The sequence below is a fragment of the Python bivittatus genome, unplaced genomic scaffold, assembly GCF_059951505.1.
Source record: "Python bivittatus isolate LINGU-HERP-01145 unplaced genomic scaffold, Pbiv_v1 ctg000070_np1212, whole genome shotgun sequence".
In the NCBI taxonomy this organism is placed as follows: domain Eukaryota; kingdom Metazoa; phylum Chordata; class Lepidosauria; order Squamata; family Pythonidae; genus Python; species Python bivittatus.
Window position 1 is genome coordinate 7481735 of NW_028277034.1, and position 27062 is coordinate 7508796.

Below are 27062 nucleotides of genomic sequence, written 5' to 3' on the forward strand. Positions count from 1 at the left end.
TGTTTGCAATCTCAGACTGGCAGCAACAGAACTAAAAAGGTATAGCTATACCATAAGGTATTACAAAAAGGTTGTAGTGAAGTTCCACAAAATTTGCAGACAGAGGCACAGATATGGAATGTATTTTTTATCAAGGTAATACATATTTGTTTGATCTGAACAATGTTGATTTTCAAGATAGTATCCATCTCCTGCTTTGCTTGATTAGATGTGTGTTCACGTGTATAAAGAACATCGGTATACCAGTCACAAAATTAATGATATACATACACACACACACACACACACACACAGAACAATGGTAGAAGAATTTACTGTATGTACATATTATTGTGTAAATGCAGGAATTATATAAAAAGATCTTCTTCAAGAAGAACACACTCTCCTTCTTAGAAGGCATTGTTCAAAATACTGTGTTGAGCTATAGATTCATGTGTCTTTGCAGAGCTTTGAGTATCCATATATCTCACACTTACTGATTTTCACATGACTCTGAGTTCACATCTGTATAAATGGAAAGAAAAGATTTGCTTTTCAAATGTAGAACCTGTTTTCCAATTAAGCATGCACTATAACATGTATATTACATCCACTTTCAACATAATGTATTCAGCCTTGGAAATTAATTTTGGCAGGTGACTATACAGCTCTGGTTTCTCTCTGCTTATGTAGATCCTTGTTCTTCCTCCCATAATAAACCAACCTTCTTCAATCTGCCATAGATATTTTAATTATTTTTCCAACAAGTACTGACTGAGGGCAGGGTACAAAAAGAATGTTAACAATAAAATTATCACTAAGGCTGTATCCATTTGCCTAGAATTAAGTTTCACTGAACTCAGAATTTATCTTTAAGTAGACATACAAAATTGCATCCTAAACTGATTAAAATTCCTAGAGTGCTGAACACCACATTAAAAATGGCAATTATCAACAGAAAACTTAGAAAAGAGAGAGAAAGCAATAAGTATACAAAACTAATAAATTCATAAGAGTACAGCTATATGTTTTAGATTTAAAAAGGAAAGTTTGGAGCTATATCCTCAAAATGTCAAAGGAGATAGTAGCCGCCACAGAATCCATTCCTTGAAAAGGTGGTATGCTCAGCCCTAAGGCCGCTACACAACCACATTACTTATTTCATCAAGTTATATATCCCTGGATCAAAATATAATTATAGCTGTTTTTGGATGTGGGTAAAGCACTTTGTATATTACTGTACCATGTTTCCTTAAATAAGAGGTCCCCCCAAACTAGTTCTGACAATGTACAAGATAGTAAATAATCAATTTGACAGATGTTCAATCAGGCTGAAATTTCACTAGTGCAATTTAATTGCACTAGACTTTAATGTTGTGCTTTGAAGAAACCCCCTTACCATTTGATTTCCTTCTCTTTTTGCCGATGGGTCTATTCATTTCACATGCTCGTTTCTGTCTTGTGGTGGCATCTGTATGGATGGATTCATCGCTGTCATGCAAGGAAGAGTCACACTGTGCTTCTGCTTTCTTGCTCTGAATCTGCTTCACTCTCATGAGGAACTGGGCGCACTCCAAAAATCCAAAAGCCAGTGCAAGGTCTTCTGCTGTTTGACCATTATTATTGCGCAAGCTGAAGCACACATTTAAAAGAAAATCAATTCATTTGTCTGGCAATCTTGTATTTCTCATACATCTAAACCATCATAAAAAAAATTTTTTTTAAATATTGGATAAAGTGTTGAGTTGAAACACTACAGCCCAAATGTATGTGTATCTACTGACAAGTAAGCCTCTTTGTAATCCATGGAGCTTATTTTTTTGAAATAATCATGTGTTACACTGGAAATAAATTCCATGTGAAACCAATTCTAAGAAGGCTTGTTTCTGGTTGCACATAAGTAGAATTAGACTACGTGAGTCTGATCCAACTGATGATCGTGCTTGTTCTGTTGAAATCAATACCGCAAGTTAAATATAATGTTAAGCTCTCCTGATTTCTGTGGGATTGAAGTATAAATTTACTTGTGCTGAACTAGAGCCTAAACATCTATTCTCTACCGAAAAGAACCTATTTGAAAGCCTCTTGCACCCAATGTGCAAAAGTGGTATTTTTGTAAGTTAAACTAAAATTCAAAGTTGGACAAAGGTAGGCAAGCTTTTTCACACTCTGAGTAGCCTGCCAGGGACAGCCTTTCAAAAGGGGAGGACTAGGCCAAAAAATTACTTTTGATTTAACTTACAATTAAATGCAAAAACAATGAAATTATTTGATGAAATTAGTACGGGATGCACTTACTCAATGCTCGCCTGACTGGCCACTAGTAAAGTCAGACATTCCAAACTCCCAACTTTCGCTGCCTTATGGATTGGAGTTTCTCCAAGCCAATCCTAAATAAAAAGAAATACCTTATTTGTAAATCCAATCCCTTCATCATTGTGCAGTGTCAATATTTTAAAAAAAGGGGGGGGGTTAAAACAGCTTGATTTCAAGTGTAATATGATTGTCAACCCCAGAATCCTGTCCCAGTACGTACTATTTACAAGTTGAAACAGAGTTTTGCATCCGGATGAGCTAAAAAGCATGCAGTCCTTGGGTTGGGCCCACTGAAACTTAGGACCAAACCTCCTTAGTTTGAAAATAATAGGTTTTACTTTTGTCCTTTGAAAAGTAGTCCTGGAAAGAAGTGACTGACTTAGGACATACACCTATTCTCTTAACAAAACGTTTTTCAATTCCCAGGACCAGAATTCCTAGTGTTTACTAATATTAGTACTACTGCATACTCAGTAGTAACCCTAACCAAAGTAAAGCAGAATATTCTGAAACTACCCAGCCGTGCCTTCACCTTATCCGCGCCTTGTTCATCCTCTCAGGCGGCAACTGTTCCTTCCAACGTAAAATGGAAAAGTCAGGAGGTCTGAAAAGTTAAAAATGTACCTGTTGGTCCAGATTGGCTCCTGTCTGGAACTGCCAAAGCAGGAAGAAGGCATGGCCTCCACCGGCTGCGAGATGAGCTGGAGACTGGACAAAGGCGGCGGCCGCCAGGTTCACTTCGGTCCCTGCTTTCAAGAGAGGGCTCGGGCCGCGAGGCTACAAAAGAGAGGAGCATTTGAGGCACAGTCCTTGTGTGGATCCACCATGCTTTCTTTAGCAAAGGAATAAGAATGGGAAGCCTTACAAAAGACGAGCAATTTCCAAGAGAGTGACCCTTCCAGAATTGTTTGTAGTGGTCTTCTGAGCTTAACATTCCTAGGAGGATGGGTTACAACCAGTACCGTCGGAAAGCTGTTGAAAAATATACTAGGGCATTAACCCTAGTACGCTCCTTACCTCGGGGTTGCTGTCCCACAGCAGCATTGTTGCTCTTCTTCAGTACACTTGTCGCGAGAAGTTGCGGCAGGGCTTCTGGAGCGCTGCTTCCTCGGGCATGCTGGCGTAGCTGATGCCAGGACGGGCAGCCTCAGCCCAGGAACGCACGCTCGGGTTGCAGCCCCGCCCCTCTGCCGCGCACCGGCTTCTGCACGTACGCAAAGCAGAGCGCGGTTTGGCGCGGGAGCGGACTGGCTTTGCTCAAGCATCCGGTGCTTGTTATGCTTATGAGATAGGAGGAAGCCGGAAAGACTGAGGACAGGTGCGGCAGCCATGCGGCGCTGTGCAACTAGGCACGTCTCTCTCTCTCTCTCTCTCTCTCTCTCTCTCTCCCTCCCCCCCTCTCTCTCTCACACACACACACACAGATCAACCACACTTGGTGGGTCTGCATGCCAACTCCTCCCTTTGCAACGGAGGAAGGAAGGAAGGAAGGAAGGAAGGAAGGAAGGAAGGAAGGAAGGAAGGAAAACAATTCTTCTAAAATAAGTACATGTTTACTTCTAAATTGTTTTGGAATGCATTCCTACATCTACACACCAGAAGACTCCTGAGCGGACTGATGGAGTTCATTCAGTCTATCTTGGCAAGATGTTTCAAAAGAGTACAACACCCTTCAGATATTGGAGATGCAAATCATGTTAAGTTTTATAGTGTGTCTTATGTGTGCTTAGCTAAACTTCAGTACTGCTTACCGCTAAGCCTCTGCTTCGGCTTCTATGAGCTTGCAGCTTTAAAGATTAAAGCTAATCTTTTAAATTAAACTACGCTATCTAGGGTGTAGGACTCCAGCTTCGATGACAGAAATATCGAAAACAGTGATTCTTTACTGCCATCTCGTGGTCATCTGGAGTTTTACAGCCCAGATCTGATGTCTAAGAAGCTTAGATGAATCGTTCGGGAACTTGAGTTGGATAAACTGAAACCAGTCAACAAAGAATAAAACTATGAGAAATTAAAATTTTAATTTTTAATATGGTCTGTCCAAATTTATTTTTTTTAAACTGGAGAGTTAAAAGCTGTTACAAACTGACTGTGATCAATATGTACTGAATTTATTAAAAAGCATCTGCAAACAGCAGTTTTAATGATAAATAGAAACAAAAAGCTGACTTATTTTTCAGACAGCTCAAGATACTTACCCCTTCCTCAGCAATTTGTTTCTCTATTGAACTACTTTGTTTGGAAGTTTTTCTAGCAATCTGCCAAAATCCTCATAACATCATTCTGTGTCTGGCACTCTGGAATGATGGAGTACAGATGTTAATCTTCTGTGTGCTGCCTGTTCGGATACTTGAAAAGGGCTATTCTATCTCCCCTCAATCACCTTTTCTCAAGGTTAACATACCCTTCTCTCTTACTCTCTTCTCATAAGACAGCTTCCAATCCAGCGCTGGCCTTGGACGTCTAATAGATGTGTACCTATCCCAATTGTCTTTCACAAAGAGATGACAAGAATCTTGGAATGATACCTGAACAGCTTGTGTTTATAATTCCTCCAAGATTGTTTTCACATATATTATTACAAAGTCAGGGATCCACTATCCCATATGCTGTATATGCATTTGATTTTCCTAAGTGAGGAATTTCTCATTTGTCTGTATTAAATTTCAGTCTGTTATTTCAACCCATTTCTTTGTCATATCAAAATCATGTTGAATTTTTATTGCCTTCTACTCTACCAGCTATCACACCCTATTTTGTGTCATCTACACATTTGATAAAGTATCGCTTGTTCAGTGTCTTCCACCTCTTTCCACAAGCTAGTAATTAAAATGTGTGAGTACTTGCCCCTAGGACTGAACCCCATGGCATCTCTCATCATTCTAGATGATGCACCATTGATAAGCACTCTTTTTCAAGCCAGCAGTGTGTCTGTCTAATAGACATGTCATCCAGACATGTCATCTAGCTTGCTAATATAGAGTATCTTGTCAAACGCTTTGCTGAAATCTAGATGTACTCCCACAATCTGTTAAGGAAGTTACCCAATCAAAGTGAAATGTGATTTGTTCTTAATAAATCCATGCTGATTTTTAATGACCACTATACTGTTCTCCAGATTCATGCACATCATCTAGCCAGAAGAAGTGAACTCATTCAAGGTCAATAATTATTCCCTTTATTTCTAACAAGCTCAAGGTGGAAACTTTCAACCAGCTCTTCCCAGTTGCCCAGTGGAAAGCATATTCTTTTCTCAAAACAGACTTAGCCAAAGAAGGATTTGAGTAATTTTGTTATTGATTATTCCACTGCCATCTTCACTGAGGAGCTAGAATATAATTTCTTTTCTATTGTTTTTATTTTGAACTTATCTGAAAAAAACTTTGTTGTTCTTAGCATTCTTCACTAACCTTAGCTCATTTTGAGCTTTAACTTTTCTGATGTAAATTTTACAACTCTAGGCTATAAATATGCACTCTTTCTTCATGCTGTTCCTCTTTCTTCATGCTGTGTTCCTCTTTCTAGTTTCCTATATATGTTCATTGTGGTTTTGATTTTCACTAAGCGTATTGTATAGCTGCATTTCTTCTGCTATCTTCTTTCCCCTTTACACATACACACTCATTGGAAGTGTTTGCAAACTTCCTTTTTAGAAACTCCCATCCATCTTGTCCATTAGGTTTTCCTAATGTGGTATTGTATTAATCCTTATTCTAAGTTTATCAAAATCTGCTTTTCTGAAGTCCAAGATGTGTTTGACTACACTTAGTTTAGTGACCCTTAAAATCAAGAAGACCAGCATTATGTGATCATTTCCCATTAATGTTCCTGCTATTGTCACTTCCCCAACTAAATCTTCCTATTGGTTAGTATCAAGTAAAAGATAGCTCCTCTTGTGCCTTCCTCCACTCTTTGAAGGAAAAAGTTGTCAACCAAACAAGTCAGTTTTTTCATGGAAGGACTGTGTTCTTTGTTTTATTTATTTAGGAATTTATGGGTTCAATCACATATGCATCTAGATCAATCACATAGGCATCTAGATTGCTGGCTGGGGAATTCTGGGAGTTGAAGTCCACCCATTTTAAAGTTGTCAAGGTTGAGAAACACTGATCTAGATACGTAACAAAGTTTATTTCTCAATAGATGTCAGAGTACTTAAATCTCCTGTCCCTACTGCTTCTTTCTTCTTTGAAATGTATGCAGTTTGCTTCCACATCCACATCTCCATGATTGGACATAGAGATCAATAACATTATTTTATTAATTCCTCCACTTATTTTAACTCATGTGGTCTCTATGACAACACCAAGTTCGTTCACTTGGATTTCTCATCAGGTGAACCAGTGCAACTCATCTCTTTCAAACTGAACCTATTCAAATCATGGGTGTTACTCCACCAAGTCTGTTATCTCTATTAAATCATATTTGCTCTTAGTCTGAGCATTACTATATAGACCACAGCCATAAACTTTATGAAAGTTCCGCTTTGCCAGATCAATATGTTTCGATGCTATCCTGTACTTATTTTTGATTATTGTTAAAAATTCTTATTAAAGAGAAACTATCATTGCATAGTCAGTTGCTGACTCTCTCTCTGTCTCTGTCTGTCTGTCTCTGTCTCTCTCTCTCTCTCTCTCTCTCTATATATATATATATATATTTGCAGCAAAACATTTATTAATTAAACACAAGTCTCTGCCCAACCTCAGTAGATCTCAGTGTAGAGTATAAAGTGATAATTTATTTTATTTTACTTATATATCACACTTATATAGCTGCCCATCTCACACAAAGTGACTCTGGGTGGCATACATGTCTATAAAACCAAATTAATGAAACAGCAATTATACAGTAAAAACACACAATATAAAAACCTCACCACCCAATATGAACAGAAAGTGACTAAAGGTAGTAATGCCATTTCAGCATCAAATTGACTTCTAACATTTTGCACTAAAATTAAACTAATCCTGGAGCTAGTTTGGTTTTCAAAGGGAGGTTGTTCCATAGAGTAACTACTTAAACAACCCACAGATTTCCAGAACTATATCTGGACATTCCTGGAATATCTTAAAGATGATCATATAACCAGCAGCACATTCACAGGTATGTTAGACCACAAATTCTAAAGTAGCAGTCTTCCCTGACAACTGTAACGGTTTATTGAAATTGCAGTACCAAAATCTGCAAAGTCCCAGGTTGGTTATCCATGATATGTAGTTAGAGACTAACCTAGCATCTGGTGATATGGCTATTAGTCCACAAGTATTTGCACCGCAGTACATTGGTTGGATTACAAGATACTTTTTCTTTTCATATTCCAGAGTATGAGAACAAGAGAGGAAACCTAACTTGTCAGTTGTCTTCTTAGCCTTTTGAAAATGGGAGAATGGATGCGTGCCCCCCTTTATATGAGACACAGAAAAACAGAAGAGAAACATAATTCACATCATTGCTCTTCTTTTGTGAGTACTATGAAAAAGCGGTTGTTAAGCCATGCTTGATTGGTTTGAGATTGCCTACTCTGTGACAAGCACGTATAACAACATAGTAATGCTTATTTAGATATTGTCTAGTGCTACACACTGGTGGGGGGGGGGATCATTTAAAACTTCACTTACTTTTTCCATGGGTTCCCACTATTAAAATATGCATATGATAGGCTGACACCCGCCCACCCCCCGGTCAGGCTGACCCTCCTGACACATCTCAGTTTGTTCAACTGAGGTGTTCCGACTGCTTCCACCAAGGCTCTAGGAAAGAAGAAAAGAAGAGGCTCCAGATCTTGTTTAGATTTGGCTTACAGAAGCTCCAATTCATATGGCAACTAAAGTTGGGAATTTGGAGTGTCTTGCTTTACTTGCTGAAAATCAGGCTAGCAGTGAGCAAGTGTACCACATACTAACCACTTACTACTCATTGGTAGATAATAATCCATAGATAATTTATTCAAATAAATTCACTACATCTACATTTAATTGTCAATTAAATCCAATGTAATTTTCTCCTGATGTTGTCTGGGACACATCAAGATCAGACTGAAAAGCTCTAACTCAGCTTGGTTGGTTGTTGCTTCTGGAAGAGCTGAAACTCACATGGAGCTGACAGATAGGCTGAGAGAGAGAAAAGGCTCAGGGCAGGTTTTTCTGCAACATGCATCCTGGAAGCATGAGAAAAAGTCTGATTCCCCTTCTGTTCCTTGAGGCTTTAATTATAACTATGTAGATTTGGGAAAGATGATTATTTCACACAGCTGTAGAGCAGTGTTTCTCAACCTTGGCAACTTTAAGATATGTGGACTTCAACTCCCAGAATTCCCCAGCCAGGATGGCTAGAGAATTCTGGGAGTTGGTCCACATATCTTAAAGTTGCCAACGCTGAGAAACACTGCTGTAGAGAACTCATCATGTATCCCCAGGAAGGGCCGTATCTTGATTGCACACTGTGGAACTGGATTATTTATACACTTTAAGCCTAATAGCATTAACGTACAACTTGCTTCCAACAAAATATTACAGGGGCTTATTACTCATTAACTCCTCAAAACTTTATTGTTTACTGTGAGGGAATGAGCATGTTCAAGGCAATGATTCACCTGTAAAAAAAGAAATAGGTAAAAATGTCCTCAAGTCAAGATCAACTCCTGGTGAAAGCATCAATTTTTTTTAGAAGTTTATCGTTGCTTTCTTCTAGCAACTAATTTTAAACTGGAGCGGTTAATTTTTAAAAGGGGATTTAAAGATAAACTGTTCTATCAGTTCTGTGGTTGTACCCCAAGTATTCAGTACCTACTCAGCTTTTTCTTGAGTTCTACCCAACTAGGATATTCATATTGCACAAAGCAAAACCCACATCTCATTACTTAGAGAAGTGTTTTTCAACCTCAGCAACTTTAAGACTGTCTAGGGTCAGAATATCTAAAATAATATCTCTCCCAGATATACCTCTGGAAGGCCTTCTCCTGGCAGATGCTGTTGGGTGGAAGGTTAAAAGAGGGAGGTCCTACTCAGATGGCAGCCTTATTTAGAAAATGGAGTTTGGCCCTAGTGCCTCCATGGCAGCATTTTAGGACCAAAGACATTTCTCTTCAGGCTCAGTTAGCTTCAGCTTGTAAATGTTATGGATACTTTTGAATCACTGGTGTTGGAATGGTTATTTTTATACATTGTATATTTTTCCTTTGTTATTGTTGGATATCCATTTTTGTGGGATAACAATTATAAGCAATTATTGTTATAGCTGGATTCTATTAGATTCTTAATTGAAAGAAAATGCTTGCTATCGCCTAGGTTAATAATAATAACAACAATGATTTATTAAATGTATATACTGACAGACTCCTAGCAACTCATTAAAACGAATGAAATAAATAACACTATGCAAAAAGCCAAAGTAAACAGCTACTGACAAATTTAAAAAGTGCTATAAAGTGATTCCTCTGTGTACTCATATCTCCCAAATTCTATTCCCCGCTTGGTCTTCTGGTTGCCATTGTTTCAAACAAGATTTGCCAAGTATAAATGGGGACTCATATACCTCCCTCTCATTATTGTTGTTCATTTGAGTCTCTTTCTCTTTTCCAGTTACAAGTTCACTTACATTTAGGACAAACCAAAAACATTCCAAAAGTTTTTTGTAATTTGCTTATGCTCAGAGGCACTCTTGTCTTTACTGCTACCTCTTTGCTAGATTCAGGTTGCACCATTCATTCAGATCGTTTTCAGGAATATATCATATGTTGTATATGCGTTTTGGAAGAGGTATCTATTTTTTTTTTTGAGCTGCTTGCCCTATTCTGTTGCTGGGGCTGGAGGGCAGGACTGGTCTACAATGACAGCAGCCTCTAGAACACTGTTTCTCAATCGTAGCAACTTTAAGATGTGTGGACTTCAACTCCCAGAATTCTCCAGCGGGATAGCTGGCTAGGGAATTCTGGGAGTTGAAGCCATCTTAAAGCTTGCCACGGTTGAGAAACTGCTCTAGAACGAGCGGCTCCTCCCCTCCGGTGCCCGTTGACTGGACCGTTCCACTCCTTCCGCCGCCCCGCCTCTCTGCCAGGGCGCGCGCGCTTATTGTTCCTTTTCCCCGCACCCGTGAAAGAGAAAGAGGCGGGGCGACGGGGGGCGTGAGCCTTTGAGGGACGCTTGATGCCGGCGTTGCTATGCGACGCGTGGTTGCCGCGAGGCCGCGTCTCGGGTCTCTGCGACTTCACGCTGGGGGGCGCAGTTCGCGATGGGCACCGCCGGTGAATTCAGTGAGTCACAATCCGTGGGAACTGAACCGGGCAGGCTCATTTATCCCTCTTCCCCCTCCGCTTCATTTCTGTCCCGCCGCTTTTGTCAGCAATAGCACATTTCCAAGTAACGATTGTCAAAAGGGCGTTAAAAAGCGAGAGCCAGAACGTTAACTCCTGCGGTGCCCTAATCCCTGCTTCGTGGAACAGCTTTAATAGAGGTGGGAAAGCCCTTTGCGCATGGTCAGGGGCCCAGCGAGGTCTTGACCTTTTTTGCTGCCTTTAGGAGAGCTCTGGCGTGGAGATGGTGGGCATCTCGAGCACCAGAGTACAGAAATATCCTGATGCGGTCACTCTGGAGGGCTTCTTCCCCACCCTTTTCCCCTCCACTTAGGTTGGGCCACCTCTCCATCACTCCCATCCCGCCACCAAAGGCCACGTTGCCTGGGGATTTTGAGAGTTGGTCCAGCAGAGTCAAAGGGCCCCTTACTGGGAGTTCTTAGAGCCTTATAATGGCACCCTGGAGGATGGTGACCCTGGAGGAGGAGCAGATGTGTAGGGGCTGCCATTGGTGCACTAGAGCCAGTTTGGCATAGTGGTTCAGGGGCTGGGCTAGAAACCAGGAGACTGAGCTCTAGGCCTCCCTTAGGTATGAAAGCCAGCTGGGTGACTTTGGGCAAGTCCCTCTCTCTCAGCCCAACCCACCTCACAGGGTTGTTGTGGGGAAAAGAGGAGGCAAGAGGATTAAGTGTGTTCATTGCCTTGAGTTGACCAAATATATATATTTATATAAAAGGCAAGATAAACATCCTCATCATCCTCTTGTTCCACTTGTTCCCATTATGATGGGGTCAAGAAAAGTGAAACCGCTTCCTCCTAAGACTGGGCCATCACCCTGGTGATTGGAAGTGGCCCAGGTGAAAACAAAATACATTTGATGGAATGAAAAAACCTGATAGGCTTAAAACATTGACCACCCTTCTGGGTGTTTCTGGTTTCCCTTTATTAAGTTATATTTCTTCCCACTATTGTATGCACTTGTGACTTGGCCTCAGCAAGGTCCAAGTCTGACTGCCTTCCTCTAAGAAGGGACAAAATAGGAGTTTTGCACGGATGCCTTTTACCACAGCCATAGATCCCTAGTCCGATGGAGTACCCCATTGGACCATGATGACTCTCAGCTTACCCTTGTGGGTATAAAGGCAATTTAGGGTTGTACTCTGCTCCTGCAGGGAGATCTATTGGTCAATTTCAGGTGAGTGGTATGACATGCATTTTGAATGGAAATGTAATATATGGACAGAAGAATAAGTAGGCTTCATACAAAATAGCTTTTGGAATCACTATGGAGATACATAAGGACAGGTAATAAAGTTAATATGAAATTGGCAAAACTGCTAGGTTTGTTTTTCCTCCACTACTGCTCCTTCTAAAAAAAATCCTGTAATATGAGAACTTTTCTACAGTCAAAATTTTGGAAGTCAAGGAGTTTCCTCCTTTTTTTTTCAGTGGTATGTAATTAAAAGTACTGTATCTGACTACACTGGGAAGAGCCTTGAGCCCCTGGAAGACAGGTGAGATGTAATAAAAAGTCAAGGTAGAGTTGTAATTAAAAATAATGCATACCTAGTTACAATCAATTAATCACAATCTGAACATGAGCCAGCAATGTAATATGGCTGCTAAATTAAAAGCCAAGGCAGCCATTCCCAATCATTTATTTTATGCAGATCACTCTCTGGTCATCAGAAGCTTTTGATAACAACTAATGGTCTTGTGGGTAGGAAGCTATATAAATGTGATAAATAATAAAATAATAAAAGTTAGAGAGAGATACAGAGCACCAATAAAGAGTGCATATTCATAGCCTAAACTGGAGAATTGGGGTCAGAAAATTAAAACTCAAAATGAGCAATGGTTAGTGAAGAATGAAAAGAACAAGAAAGGTTTCTTCAGCTATGTTCAAAATAAAAACAGGGCCTCCCACAATACAAATTAGGAACTACTGAACTAAAGCAGTATTAGTGAGAATTACCACCAAGTATCCAAACCATGAAAAGATACCATTCTTTTCTGTACCCTAATTTAGAATGCTGAATTATGGTGCCACATTTTAAGTTGGACATTGAGTAACTGCAAAATATCCAGAAGAAGGTAACCATCCTGGAAACAAAATTCAATGAGAAACTGAGGATTTTTTTTTTTAATTATTGTGGAGAAAATTCAAAGGAAAAATGATAGTCTTCAAATATCTGAAAAGGCAGAGCAGTTATTCTGCCTTGCTCCAGTGCAGTAGCAAACAATGAAGATGCTAAAGTGATGACACATGCAGTGACAGCATCACATAAATGCCACTATTACATACTTTTGTCCCAATCTCTGACACACGGAGTCCCGGCATTGGCATGGTTATAGCGAGACACACATTTTGCTACTGCTTAACTAAATCAGTGGAGCAAGAAAATAATATCTGATCAGATTTGTCATCATAAAATGTCAAAAAGAGGAGCACTGTTGGACTGCGGCCCCTGCCAGACTTAGAGTCTTCATAATGTAAGCTCAGAGATAATAAAACTCAACAGCTTTAAAAATACATACAGGTAGTCCTCAGTTTATGTCCATTCATTCAGTGACCATTCAAAGTTACAGCAGCACTGAAAAAATGGACATACAACTGTCCTCAAAATTCCGGCCATCACCCCCCCCCCGGTCATGATCGTGATCTGGGAGCTTGGGTGCTCAGCTCATGATTATGACATTGCAGGAAGCCATGATCACGTGATTGCCATTTGTGACCTTCCCTGCCTGCTTCCCACAAGCAAAGTCAATGGGGAAGCCAACAGGGAAGGTGGCAAGTTGCTCCCACTTTTTCTCCTGATTGCAGCACCCCCTGCCTGCGCATGGCCTGTGCTGGCCCTCGCAGGCCCTCCCTGGCTTCTCCCAACTTGCATGTGGCCTGCACCGGCCCTCCCAGACCCTCCCCAGCCTCCCCCCACTTGCGCACGGCCTACACTAGCCCTCTCAGGGCCTCCTTGACCTCCCCTACCCCCTTGCGGCACCTCCCATCCCCACGCAACACCCCTGCGCTCCTTACCTGAGACTCCCGTCTCCTCCTGCTTAATGACTCACGCATCTTGGGGTTATAATGGCAATGGGGACTGCTGGAACTGCTGTCACATTCCAGCATGACATTGCACTTTACGACCACATCGCTTAGCAGCGGCAATCCCAGTCCCAATTGCCATCATAACCCGAGGATTACCTGTATATGTTCAGTTCTTTATCATCCTTTATGCTGCCATATGCTAGCTACTGTTCTGTTTTTAAATAGCTACTTGTCAGTATGGAAGCAAACACAATACATATTTCTGCTGCAAGATTGCCTGAAAGGAATGAACCCCTGAGGATATCATACCTTGGACTGGCACTGGGCCTGGGAGTCAGGAGGCATGGCTGAGCCCTTAACATTGGTTATGTTAACTTGTGATTAGTGGGTCTGTTTTTACCCTGGCTGCTGTTTCTGTGTGTGTTGTTTTTTGGTTTTCTGTTTTTCTATGATTTTATATTTTAACACTGTTAGTTGCCCAGAGTCATGAATTTGAGATGGCCATATAAATTTAAATAATAAGTACATTTGCTAACCCATAGAAGTCAATGGGGAATATTAGAAATCAGTGTAAGAAGGAAGTCTTAAAAGAAAGGCCCATATCCTAGGGAAAGTGGAATATAAGATAGAGGCAAATAACCCTTTCTCAAGGCTGAGTATGTTTTTCAGTTTTTGTTACAGACAGGAATAATGTGAAAGAGAAAAATGAAGCTGACCAGTGAACCTCTGCCTCATGTACACAGCAGCGAGACCATTCTCCAGTCCATTTCAAAGTACTGCAGTAGCGAATTGGATGGTTTAAGATGGCTATCCAATCAAGGTAACAAAAGAACATACTTTCTAGCTTTAACAATTCTTCATTTTTTTATCTTGCAGTTGGGATAAGGTGAAGGAATACTTTCATAATACCTGAATTAGAAGAAGTCTCACTCTTGTTCCCTGAACAAGTGGAGGAACAGGATTACAGGAGCTATGAACTGATTGTAGCCTGATCCTCTGCCAAGAAAGGGAAGAGAACTTTTTGCAGATTGCCACAGGTTCTCTTCTTTAAAATGGCAGCTGCAATCACTTTGCCAAGAAAGGCAGAGAGATTATGCTGCTGACTTCCCTACAGATGAATGAGCTAACCTTCCAAGTGATCATGCTTTTCTCTCTCTCTTCTCTTTCTGTTACTTGAAGCCAGAACAGAAACACTGCTCAGAAAATTCTGGCTTACTATTATACAGTATATGGGATAGAAATCCTGGTTTAAATAAACATCAGTTAAGCAAACCTATAAAACCATGGAAGTTAAATTTGATTCATTTGATTTAGCTCTCAGTGTAAACCACCTTACTTGTCCCACTGTCCCTTCCTATACCTTATCTATAGCTCTGCAATGTCAGACTTACCAACAGCACTGCAGGGCTTCTCAGCAAAGCATTGATTCTGTGTTCGGGAAATATACTATATTTCATTGAATTTGTTTAGAAAATAAAGGAATATACATCACTTCCTCCTTATGGTATTGCAGTTTATTATGTAACACCTTCCTTGAACAAGGTGTTCATGCATATTTCTCCCAGATAGTGTAGTCAGCATTGATAAGTTGTAGGGAGTAAGAAAGGAGAAAATGTGCCCCCCTTCTTCCCCAGCATGATTAGTATTCTCAAAACTGACTGCCAACCATCTGTACAGTTACATGCTGTGCTCAGTGATCTTTGGATTGGGGCCATTTTCTTTGCCTACATAATCTTTTAGAAAAACACTGAGTTGAAGGAAAATATATCAGGAGAATTGAGCTGAGAACTGAGCTATTTAACATGGCTTTATGTAATACAGTCAGGATGGCACTCCTGAGATGTGTCTGCCTGCCAACTTAATGGAGTCACCAGGCCTCTGGTTCCAGCCCCTGGTGTCCTCCCCATGATACTTCTTCTGTTCACCCATTCCTCACTAGGAATGAGTTTAATTCCCATCTAAAGGATAGTGATGGGAATTAAACCATCCAGTCCAGTATATAAATTTGGTCCTTTACACTCTGATAAGCAGCAGTCAGAGTGGAGGGAAATGTAAGCTTGTTATCCATCCAGTGTGTGAACATCGGTGTGATTGTATTAACATTGTAGCTCCATAATTTTAATAACATCTGTAGCTCCTCCCACTTTGGCTGTTGGCCCTACCCATAACTGACATGCAGCTTCAACAAATGCCCATTAAGAAAAAGAAATCTTCTGGTCCAAAAAGTTTCTCCACATCTGCTTTATATGCTGATTATCTCATAAATACCCATAGTTGTGTTTCTATTTTTAAACAGAGACTTACAGTCACGGTTTTCTGCTTGCAAAGGCTGAAGAACATCTGGAAAAGCGGATCAAAGATGGAGACCCTCTGGCATATTTTCTCAAAGGACAGCTTTATTTTGAAGAGGTGAAACTGTACAACTTCTAAAAGAATATGAAGAATGCTGGAGGAAGCCAGCATCAAAAGCAAGGATTAAGGACAATTTCAGATGCCAATATTATAGAACTCATCTCCCCAGTTTGGTACTCTCCAGAAACAGTAGGATTTACAAGTCCCACAGTTCCCAACTCTACTGGTCCTGCTGGCTGGGGAGTTTGAAATTGATATTTCCAACACATTAAGATAGCTTCAAGCTTGAGAAAACAGTTGATTTTAGTGTAATTAGGAATATAGAAAACTACCTTACTGGCTTGGTTCACACATTCTTGTATTTGATTTAGTATAATAAGTCAATCAGGCCTGTACAGTGCATTCGGAAAGTATTCAGACCCCCTTCACTTTTTTCAATTTTGTTATGTTGCAGCCTGGTACTACAATCGTTCAAATTCATTTTTTTTTCTCATTAATCTATACTCAGTACCCCATAATGACAAAGTGAAAACAGAATTTTAGAGATGTCTGTAAATTTATTATAAAGGAAAAACTGAAACATTGGCATAAGTATTCAGACCCTTTGCAATAACACTTGAAATTTAGCTCAGGTGCCTCTTGATCATTGCTGAGCTGTTTCTACACCTTGACTGGAGTCAACCTGTGGTAAATTAAATTGATTGGACATGATTTGGAAAGGCACACACCTCTCTATAGAAGGCCTCACAGCTGACAGCTGAGCTAACAGCTCAGAGCAAAAGCCATGAGGTCGAAGGAACTGCCTGCAAAGCTCAGAGACAGGATTATTGCAAGGCACAGATCTGGGAAAGGGTACAAAAACATTTCTGCTGCACTGAAGGTTCCCAAGAGCACAGTGGCCTCCATAATTCTCAAATGGAAGAAGTTTGGCATAACCAGGACTCTTCAAAGAGCTGGTCGCCCAGCCAAACTGAGCAATCAGGAGAGAAGAGCCTTAGTAAGAGAGGTGACCTGATTGAGCTCCAGAGATCCTGTGTGGAGATGGAACAAAGTTCCAGAAGGACAAGCATCACTGCAGCCCTCCACCAATCTGGGCTTTACGGCGGAGTGGCTAGACGGAAGCCTCTCCTCAGTGCAAAACACATGAAAGCCCGCTTGGAGTTTGCAAAAAAGCACCTAAAGGACTCTCAGACTGTGAGGAACAAGATTCTCTGGTCTGATGAAACCACGATTGAACTGTTTGGTCTCAATTCTAAACATTATGTCTGGAGGAAACCAGGCACTGCTCATCACCTGCCCAATACCATCCCAACAGCGAAGCATGGTGGTGGCAGCATCATGCTGCGGGGGTGTTTTTCAGCAGCAGGGACTGGGAGACTGGTCAAAGTTGAGGGAAAGCTGAATGGAGCAAAGTACAGAGATATCCTCAATGAAAACCTGTTCCACAGCGCTCAGGACCTCAGACTGGGCCAAAGGTTCACCTTCCAACATGACAACGATCCTAAGCACACAGCCAAGACAACACAGGAATGGCTTAGGGACACCTCTGTGAATGTCCTAGAGTGGCCCAGCCAGAGCCCTGACTTGAACCCTATTGAACATCTCTAGAGAGACCTGACAATGGCTGTCCACCAACGGTCCCCATCCAACCTGATTGAGCTTGAGAGGATTTGCAAAGAAGAATGGCAGAAAATCCCCCAATCCAGGTGTGTAAAGCTTGTCACGTCATACCGAAAAAGACTTGAGGCTGTAATTGCTGCCAAAGGTGCTTCAACAAAGTACTAAGTAAAGGTTCTGAATACTTATGCCAATGTGATATTTCAGCTTTTCCTTTTTAATAAATTTACAGACATTTCTAAAATTCTGTTTTCACTTTGTCATGATGGGGTACTGAGTGTAAATTAATGAGGAAAAAAATGAATTTGAACGATTGTAGTACCAGGCTGCAACATAACAAAATTGAAAAAAGCGAAGGGGGTCTGGATAATTTCCGAATGCATTATATGTCTTGCTTAATAAATATTGCTTAAAACTCCTGGCATACTGTTATGTGTGATCTTAGTTTATGCATTCATATTCTAGTCCAGGAGTAGAGAACATGTGGCACTCATACTACTGAAACTTTAACTCTCAGTATCCCCCACCATTTGTCATGCTTGCTTGGTTGTTGGGTACTGCAATTCAACATCTGGAATATCAAGGTTGCCAATCTGATTGGCAATAGGAATCCAGAGTCACTAGCAAAGATGGGTTTGTACAACCTCCTTTTTTTTACATGGAAAAGCCAACGATCTATTTAACAAACTGACCCACAAGGATGCATTCATTCATTCCTTTCATAAGAACTATGTAGAATTAGAACAATGGCCTAACGTCTATGCTATTCACATAGTGGCCAGGGCTGACTGGATGCTTGGGCACAATAACAATCTCCTACTAATGTTCCCCAGGACCTGGTACTAAGAAGCATACTTTCTCCAATATAGCTTCCAGAATGTCTTCTTCAGTGGAGAAACATTATGCACATAACTTATTGCAGCTGCAAGGATTTGGATCCAAGCAACTTACTCTTTTGCTAAGTTTCCATCAAGGAACTTATTTGTTAGGCTTTTGTTTATGTTCTGAAGATCTAAGGGAAGAGTTATAAATACCTCTTTCTTCTAAACATACTTACCTATCATTTCAGGTCCTACCATTGTTTGAATTTAATAACATACTACCTGTCCTTGATGCAATTAATTTCAAATTTCTGAGATGTTTAGTCACTGTTTTAATTATTTTAAATTCAGCGTATAGTATCTAGTTAGGAAATATATTCAGAAAGCTTCAGTAGTTTGTAAGATTTACCAGCTGGTTTAATCCTAAATATTTTATTTCCTATGTGCTGGATGCAGGGATGGTATGAAGATGCATTATTGCAATTTGAACAAAACACAGATTTTCAGTCCATGTATCAGTTGGGTGTAATGTATTACGATGGATTGGGAACTCCACCAAATCCTGTAAGTTGCAACCAGAAGGTAGATATTTTCATAAATAAATGAAATACATAAGTTTGTTATTTAACAATAGCACAAATTTTGAACAAGAAAAATGAAAGGGAATGTTCCTGGATAAATGTTTTAATTCCGTGTGATTCGATATAGGAAGTACTGTATTATTAGAGATACATTTGTTTGCATGTATGTTTCTCACAGAGTCCTTAGGAATGCAGTCATTTCTTAATTACACAGGTACAGGAAATGCAAAAGGTGAGATGGAAATCCTAAAGATTTCTCTTCACTTTGTAAATTACTTCCTTCTGATCAAGACAGCGCTTTGTGCAGAACATGGGAGGTAGCTACAGGTCTCTTAAGTTATTGAACTGCCTATATGGCATCTGTAAAATACAGAACTATGGTGATTCTGTGGGGATCTTCTGCATGAATACTGTATCTGTTCAGGGACTGAGTTGTGTTCCTTTATGGATCCTCAAATCACGCATTTTTCAAATATATTTTTGTTTAAGAAATGTATGCCTTGATTAAGATTAAGCAGTTGCCAATTTTTAATTGATACCAGTAGGTAGGCAATTGTTTTTAATAATACAAACCCAAGGGTGTGTTTTTCTTTTCCAAGAAATATACAGTGGGCCAAAAAAGTATTTAGTCAGCCACCAATTGTGCAAGTTCTCCCACTTAAAAAGATGAGAGAGGCCTGTAATTTTCATCATACGTATACCTCAACTATGAGAGACTAAATGAGAAAAAAAAATCCAGAAAATCACATTGTCTGATTTTTAAAGAATTTATTTGCAAATCATGGTGGAAAATAAGTATTTGGTCACCTACAAACAAGCAAGATGTCTGGCTCTCACAGACCTGTAACTACTTCTTTAAGAGGCTCCTCTGTCCTCCACTCGTTACCTGTAGTAATGGCACCTGTTTGATCTTGTTATCAGTATAAAAGACACCTGTCCACAACCTCAAACAGTCACACTCCAAACTCCACTATGGCCAAGATCAAAGAGCTGTTGAAGGAAACCAGAAACAAAATTATAGACCTGCACCAGGCTGGGAAGACTGAATCTGCAATAGGCAAGCAGCTTGGTGTGAAGAAATCAACTGTGGGAGCAATAATTAGAAAATGGAAGACATACAAGACCACTGATAATCTCCCTCGATCTGGGGCTCCATGCAAGATCTCACCCCGTGGGGTCAAAATGATCACAAGAATGGTGAGCAAAAATCCCAGAACCACACGGGGGGACCTAGTGAATGACCTGCAGAGAGCTGGGACCAAAGTAACAAAGGCTACCATCAGTAACACACTATGCTGCCAGGGACTCAAATCCTGCAGTGCCAGATGTGTCCCCCTGCTTAAGCCAGTACATGTCCGGGCCCATCTGAAGTTTGCTAGAGAGCATTTGGATGATCCAGAAGAGGATTGGGAGAATGTCATATGGTCAGATGAAACCAAAGTAGAACGTTTTAGTCTAAAATCAACTCGTCGTGTTTGGAGGAGAGAGAATGCTGAGTTGCATCCAAAGAACACCATACCTACCGTGAAGCATGGGGGCGGAAACATCATGCTTTGGGGCTGTTTTTCTGCAAAGGGACCAGGACGACTGATCTGTGTAAAGGAAAGAATGAATGGGGCCATGTATCGTGAGGTTTTGAGTGAACACCTCCTTCCATCAGCAAGGGCATTGAAGATGAAACGTGGCTGGGTCTTTCAGCATGACAATGATCCCAAACACACCGCCCGGGCAACGAAGGAGTGGCTTCGTAAGAAGCATTTCAAGGTCCTGGAGTGGCCTAGACAGTCTCCAGATCTCAACCCCATGGAAAATCTTTGGAGAGAGTTGAAAGTCCGTGTTGCCCAGCGACAGCCCCAAAACATCACTGCTCTAGAGGAGATCTGCATGGGGGAATGGGCCAAAATGCCAGCAACAGTGTGTGAAAACCTTGTGAAGACTTACAGAAAACGTTTGACCTCTGTCATTGCCAACAAAGGATATATAACAAAGTATTGAGATGAACTTTTGATATTGACCAAATACTTATTTTCCACCATGATTTGCAAATAAATTCTTTAAAAATCAGACAATGTGATTTTCTGGATTTTTTCCCCCATTTTGTCTCTCATAGTTGAGGTATACCTATGATGAAAATTACAGGCCTCTCTCATCTTTTTAAGTGGGAGAACTTGCACAATTGGTGACTGACTAAATACTTTTTTGCCCCACTGTATGACTTCAACTGAAAGAATTATATGTCTTGTCATCTTTATTATTGAAGAGACTTCTCTTATATTAAATTATAGTGAATGTTAGATTAGAAATTTATATGCAACCACCATGTCATAAACATGACTATAAAATTAAGTTCATGAACATGGATGGAATCCAAAACACTGTACTTTGTTACAGTTGGAATAGTTGCTTATTCAGATGAATATTTGCTTATTCAGATGGCACAATCTTACCATAAAAGAGATTGTTTTGGTCCATTTAGCCACACTAGGGTGTACACTAACTTTATTGTCAATGTAGAGCTGTGGCATACTGTAGCATTTCTGTAAAAGTGGGAGTTGGGTTTGAGAGAGAATGTGACTTGAACCATGGCTGTCTGCAGGAGCTACTCCTTTTGTCAGAGTGATGAAAGCAGCATTGCAGCATCACACCACACACTTAGTCCTTTTTGTAGTATCATAATACATGTAAAAAGGGGTCTGGCTTGTGTCCTGACACTATGATGCCACTTTCATCATTCTGTCCCAGGTGGAAATCATGGTCTTGAAACGTAATGAGACCAAAAATTTTTTTGCAGTAGGAGAAAGCAAAGATGCTGGGTAACAGAGGTCTATTTCTCTGTGACTTGATGCTAGAGACAATGACTCCTTCCCTGTAGGAACCTATCAATTTAAATGAATGGTTTATGAAACAAATGGTCTATGAAAACTCATCAAAGGTAACTCCATCTCCAAAACTTGTAGGCTGTAAGTCTTAAGGTGGGTCTGCCAAGGTTTCTGTAAATCCTAGCAGCTTCAAAGTCAGGAATGGCAGAAGGCAAGTTTGAGGTAGGGAAGGTTTCTCCCAGCTGGTTCAAGATGTTTTTCCTTAGGGTAGCAGCAGCTTAATTTTGGGAGCCCAACCTTCATTACAATTTTGTGAACTGAAAACTCATTTTTATATAAGAGTTCACTGGTACAAGATTTCTTAGAATTTTGGTAATTGCTCCTGAAGATTCTATTGCTTTCTAGCTAAAATCTCTGACATATGTTCTACTTCAATGTTATGTTGCAAAGCACCAAGCATCTCAGTTATGCACAGCTCCTTTGTTTCATTTCAGTAGAAATGGTTGTTGGCATCATATCTGCAATGAAGTGTTGCAGCATTCCATCTCAAACAGCAGACCCTTTCATGACTTGGTTTGACATGCAAGTGAACTGCTTGCTCACAGGTGATTTATGTGTTGACATGATACACTTGTTCTTTGCTTTTGTTTACCTGTAGAAGAAAGGAGTTGAGTATATGAAGAAGATTCTCAACTCTGACTCCCCTAAAGCAAGACATTTAAAATTTGCTGCTGCCTACAACCTTGGCCGAGCTTACTATGAAGGACATGGGACTGAGATTTCTGAAAAAGAAGCTGAAAGGTAACCTCTCCTTAGAATTCATATATGTAAGGACCTGACAATTTTGGAGCAGGTCAGGCTATATTATGGTTTGAGCCATGATTTCAACATATACAGTAGGTCCCCTTTTTGAGACACCTTTGGGTGCTTCTAGATGGAGGGCTCTTAGTGTTATCAATAAAATAACTTCACAGCTATTATCTATTTCCCTCCTGAATGCATTTTCAGTAGAAAGAAAAAGGACAGAAATTGCAGGAAAACACTGGAGGTTTAGAAATGGAAGTTGTCTAGAGCCCCACTCAGTGTTATGATTGACACTGGATAATTTCACAATAAAAAGTCCTATTCTGAAGCACCTTTTGTTGTAAAGGCCATGCTTCCAATTTGATGCTAATGCATGGATAAGGGACTTGTGGTCCTCCCAATGGCGCTGAACTTCAACATTCAAATTGCCTTAGCATTGGTTATGCTGAGTAGGACTGTTCAGTTACAGTTCTATGGTATTTGGAGAGCTATATAGATTTCCCAACCACATCTGAGAAACTTCCACATGGCTATGACTAAAAAAGGAAAATCCAATCACATCACTATTGCTACTGTTTTCTAGATTATGGTTTATTGCTGCAGACCATGGGAACCCAAAAGCAAGTGTAAAGGCTCAGAGTACACTTGGAATGTTGTATTCAGCACGACATCCTAAGGATCTTAAAAAGGTAGCTTCCTCTTTGGGGTAGTTTTATTCCAAGCCCTGCATTCAATTGTGTATTCGTATTGGTCAAATGGAGTCTCTTTCCACTTGGAAATGACAAAAACAGGCAGCCAGACTAGGGGAGGACTAACAAAGACAGCCAGTGTGGAATAGTGATTAAGGAGCTGGACCAGGATTGGGAAGACCCAGATTTTAGTTCCCCATCAGCCACAGAACTTCACTGGGTGACTTTGGGCCAGTTGCTCTCTCTCAACCCAACCTACCTCATGGGACTGTTGCAGGGGAAAAAGGAGGAGGAGGGAATACCATGTATGCCACTTGAGCTCCTAAATGAAAGGTGGGATATAAATCAGATAAATAAATGAAGTTGGTAAGGATATAAAATTAGTAATTGGGGTAATCTCAGTCTTTATTTATATATATGTATTTGTACTGACACACAGAAAATTCTTTACAAGCATTTCTTATATATCTGATCTCTTTTTTCTGGAATGTAAAGATGGTTACTGCAATCCATTTGTGGATGCAGATAACTATAATTGAGTATAACAACTGGTAGTGTGTTTCCATTTGCATTCAAAGGCAATGTAGTCTAGTATTCCCCAACTGGAATACTAACTCCCATAATTCCCTGTTAGCATCACTTTCATAATAGCCAGCTCCTAGCCAAAGGCTATTCTAGTTGGGAATTATGGAAATTGAAATCTAGCATATCTAGCATATTGCTGTTTTATTGTGAACCGCCCAGAGTCATTTTTTGTGAGATGGGCGGTATCTAAATTTGAAATATAAATAAATAAAATAAATAATATCTGGATAGCAGGAGATGTAGATGAGTTTGATGATTCAGTGGGAACGGACACCCAGATGGAATTTAAAAACACACTGAAGGCTGCTTATGCAATATTTAAAAAGGTGTTTATGACCTAGTTTATGAAATTAAGAGCACTGTGCCTTTTAATCTTTCTTCACTGAGGGTGTTCCTTGTTTCTTTTTGTAGTGGTTGTCTGTAAAAATACTAAAATTACATCCTTCACAAGCTTTTTGCTTCTTTGTAAAACATATTCCTGCGTAACTCCTTTCTTCTTATTTCCCTTAATGCAAGCTCTCTTGCTTGTCCAGAAAAAAGAAAACATATTCAAAAATACACCTTTCAAAAGACAAGCCACAGCAACTGTGAGAGCAATACAAAGAAGAATAAAAGGTTCCTTGCCATAAAGCAATGCATAAAATATAATTTTACCCCTTAACATGGCCAATTTTGAATAATAAAACATTAGCATATATTCATACATCACACTTGAATCTTAGGATATATCTTTAGTAATTTAAAAAGGAAAATCCAATATTCTTGAGTGATTTATCTTGTCTATCTACTGGCTGAAAAAAATTAATACTTAGTAACACTTGTTTTAAAACCTAAGCAAAATATCTGGCAGCCTGGAAATAGAAATGCACATATAAAAAACATGAAGTTTATTTTAAATTGGAAATTATGGTGTCTCATTTCTCATTCCAGGATACTGAAGAGTTAGGGTTATTTCCCCTCTAGATAGCACAGGCAACTGCTGAAGAATGCCAGCTATATACAGTGGTACCTCTACTTACGAACTTAATCCGTTCCGTGGCTCTGATCGCAAGTCAAGTTGGTCGCAAGTTGAAGTAGATTTTCCCATAAGGTTCAATGTAATTACTGTTAATCCGTTCCGGCGTCCGTGGACCACGCGTCAGGGGCGGAAAAACGGCCGCTGACCACGCAGCAGGGTGGAAAAAATGGCCACAGACCACGTGCCAGGGGCTGAAAAACGGCCGCGGACCACGTGGAACGGGCGGAAAAATGGCTGCAGATCACATGGAACGGGTGGAAAATGGCCGCGGACCACGTGGAACGGGCGGAAAAATGGCCGCGGACCACGTGGAACGGGTGGAAAATGGCCGCGGACCACGTGGCACGGGCGGGAAAATGGCCGCGGACTACGTGGCATGGGCGGAAAAATGGCCACGGACCATGTGGCACAGGTGGAAAATGGCTCGTAAGTCGAAGTGAATTCGTAAGTAGAGGTAAATTTTGGGGGCCGGAGCTGATCGTATCTCGAAAATTTTGTAAGTAGGGGCGTTCGTAAGTAGAGGTACCACTGTATTATCATACAATATCACTGCCATTTTGAAGACTGACAATCTTTGTATTTCTGAGTAGCTAGAGAGTTTGTTCCTAAACCCGAAGCATAATCTTTGGCTCTTTATCGATCAGTCCACATTGTTTCAGTACAGCAAAAATCTCTCCCCCCCCCCACCCAAATGACTTTTGTAAAGTTGTTTTCCCTCAGGCATTCTTTTGGCATTCAGAAGCTTGTGGGAATGGAAGCCTGGAATCTCAAGGCATCCTTGGGCTTATGTATCTTTACGGACATGGTATACGTCAAAACCTGAAGGCTGCTTTGGAGTGCCTCAATCAGGCATCAGATCGAGGGAATGTATATGCTAAAGGCCATTTGGTGGAGTATTACTACAGAAGAAAATTTTTTACAAAAGCAGTCGAGTTTGCCAAAAGGTGAATTTATTTCAGTTTGTTCTTCAAGGGGAAGGTAACTGGGAAAAAGGAGGCATAAATCAAATTCACGAGTACTGATGTGGGTAGACAACTGAACTTTTGTACCTAATTGGCAATAAGTCAGCATATGTATTTCAGATGCTATGCTGATATGTATATTATTTAAAAATAATTATGTATTATTAATTAAAAATAATACTTTAAAATCTCTCCTGTTGTGGCTTTTGAAATCCTCAGGTGCAAAAATTCTTTACCTTTTCCTATCTATGAACAATTCGTAATTGCTGTACTTGTACACTGCATTAACTCTGTCTGAATATAGGTATATAACCGTATAAATACTCTTAATTACAAGTAGTCCTCAACCTACGACCATTTGTTCAGTGACCATTCGAAGTTAGAATGGTGCTAAACAAAAGGTGGTTACAACTGGTCCTCGGAGTACTGGTCTTCCCAGCACCCCCACAGTCATGTGATCCCAATCTGGGTGTTTGGCAACTGGTTTGTATTTACGACCAGTTGCAATACCCCGTGATCACAAAATTGCCATTTGCAATCTTCCCTGCTGGCTTTCCTTTTTTTAAAATATAATTTTATTGAAAGTTCTAAAAACAAGAGTAAAAATTAATATAAACTAAAATAAAGAAAAATGAAGAAATAAGAGAAAGCTAAAGTACAAAAAGAAAAAGAAAAAAGTAGAAGAAAAATAGAAAAGAAAGAAAGAAGATAGAAAGAAGTGGCTCTTGATCTTTACAGCAGTTATAAGTACAACTGTAGATTTACCTCTTTCTCTAAAGTTACACTGTGACTCTCTTCTTTCTATAATCCATCCTATCCAATCATCAAAAACCAAAGATCATTACGTTCATTTTTTTCTGTTTTATGCAAAAAGTCCATAAGGGGTTTCCAGTCAGCAATAAATGTAGATTTTTTTAAAAATCTAATCAAACAGATCAATTTGGCCATCTCAGCAAATTCTATCATCTTTACCAACCATTCCTCCATTGTAGGTATTGCCAAATCTTTCCATCTTTGTGCATACAATAATCTCACTGCGGTTATCATATATAAAAACAAACTTCCATGACTTTTTTCCAACTGTTTATCCATCAGTCCCAAGAGGAAAAAAGTCAATGGGGAAGGTTGCAAGTCTCTGGGGTGAGTCTACCCACCCACAAACCCTCCCACAGCACCCTCC

The 27062-nt window shown here is 40.1% G+C and overlaps 2 protein-coding genes across 10 annotated transcripts in view; one reads left to right on the top strand and one right to left on the bottom strand.

The window, feature by feature from the left end:
* Window positions 1-30: 30 nt before the first annotated feature.
* On the bottom strand, window positions 31-3614 carry ANKRD37 (ankyrin repeat domain 37). Of its 2 annotated transcripts, XM_007423695.4 has the most exons (5): window positions 3313-3586; window positions 2920-3072; window positions 2278-2369; window positions 1379-1611; window positions 31-504 (listed from the first exon to the last, which is right to left on the bottom strand). In XM_007423695.4, exons 1-5 carry the CDS (start codon window positions 3337-3339, stop codon window positions 473-475), a joined length of 537 nt encoding a protein of 178 aa, XP_007423757.1. In that variant the 5' UTR covers window positions 3340-3586; the 3' UTR covers window positions 31-472. The 2 variants fall into 2 exon arrangements, with proteins under 2 accessions (XP_007423757.1, XP_015742792.1); XM_015887306.3 differs by lacking the exon at window positions 31-504 and having other exon boundaries at window positions 527-1611; window positions 3313-3614.
* A 154-nt stretch (window positions 3615-3768) lies between these two features.
* LRP2BP (LRP2 binding protein) overlaps window positions 3769-27062 on the top strand; it is a 73481-nt gene continuing 50187 nt past the window's right edge. For 3 of the 8 annotated variants that reach the window (XM_088131675.1, XM_088131668.1, XM_088131679.1), the window contains exons 1-8: window positions 8730-10549; window positions 12038-12102; window positions 14304-14454; window positions 15931-16043; window positions 18881-18988; window positions 22483-22625; window positions 23212-23317; window positions 25641-25864. In XM_088131675.1, the coding sequence (XP_087987801.1) occupies window positions 14340-14454; window positions 15931-16043; window positions 18881-18988; window positions 22483-22625; window positions 23212-23317; window positions 25641-25864 (809 nt within the window). In that variant the 5' untranslated portion in view covers window positions 8730-10549; window positions 12038-12102; window positions 14304-14339. Of the gene's footprint in view, window positions 3841-7462; window positions 10550-12037; window positions 12103-14303; window positions 14455-15930; window positions 16044-16529; window positions 17693-18880; window positions 18989-22482; window positions 22626-23211; window positions 23318-25640; window positions 25865-27062 lie in introns of those variants that run through there. The other 5 variants (XM_088131642.1, XM_088131663.1, XM_007423703.3 and 2 more) reach the window with 5 other exon arrangements.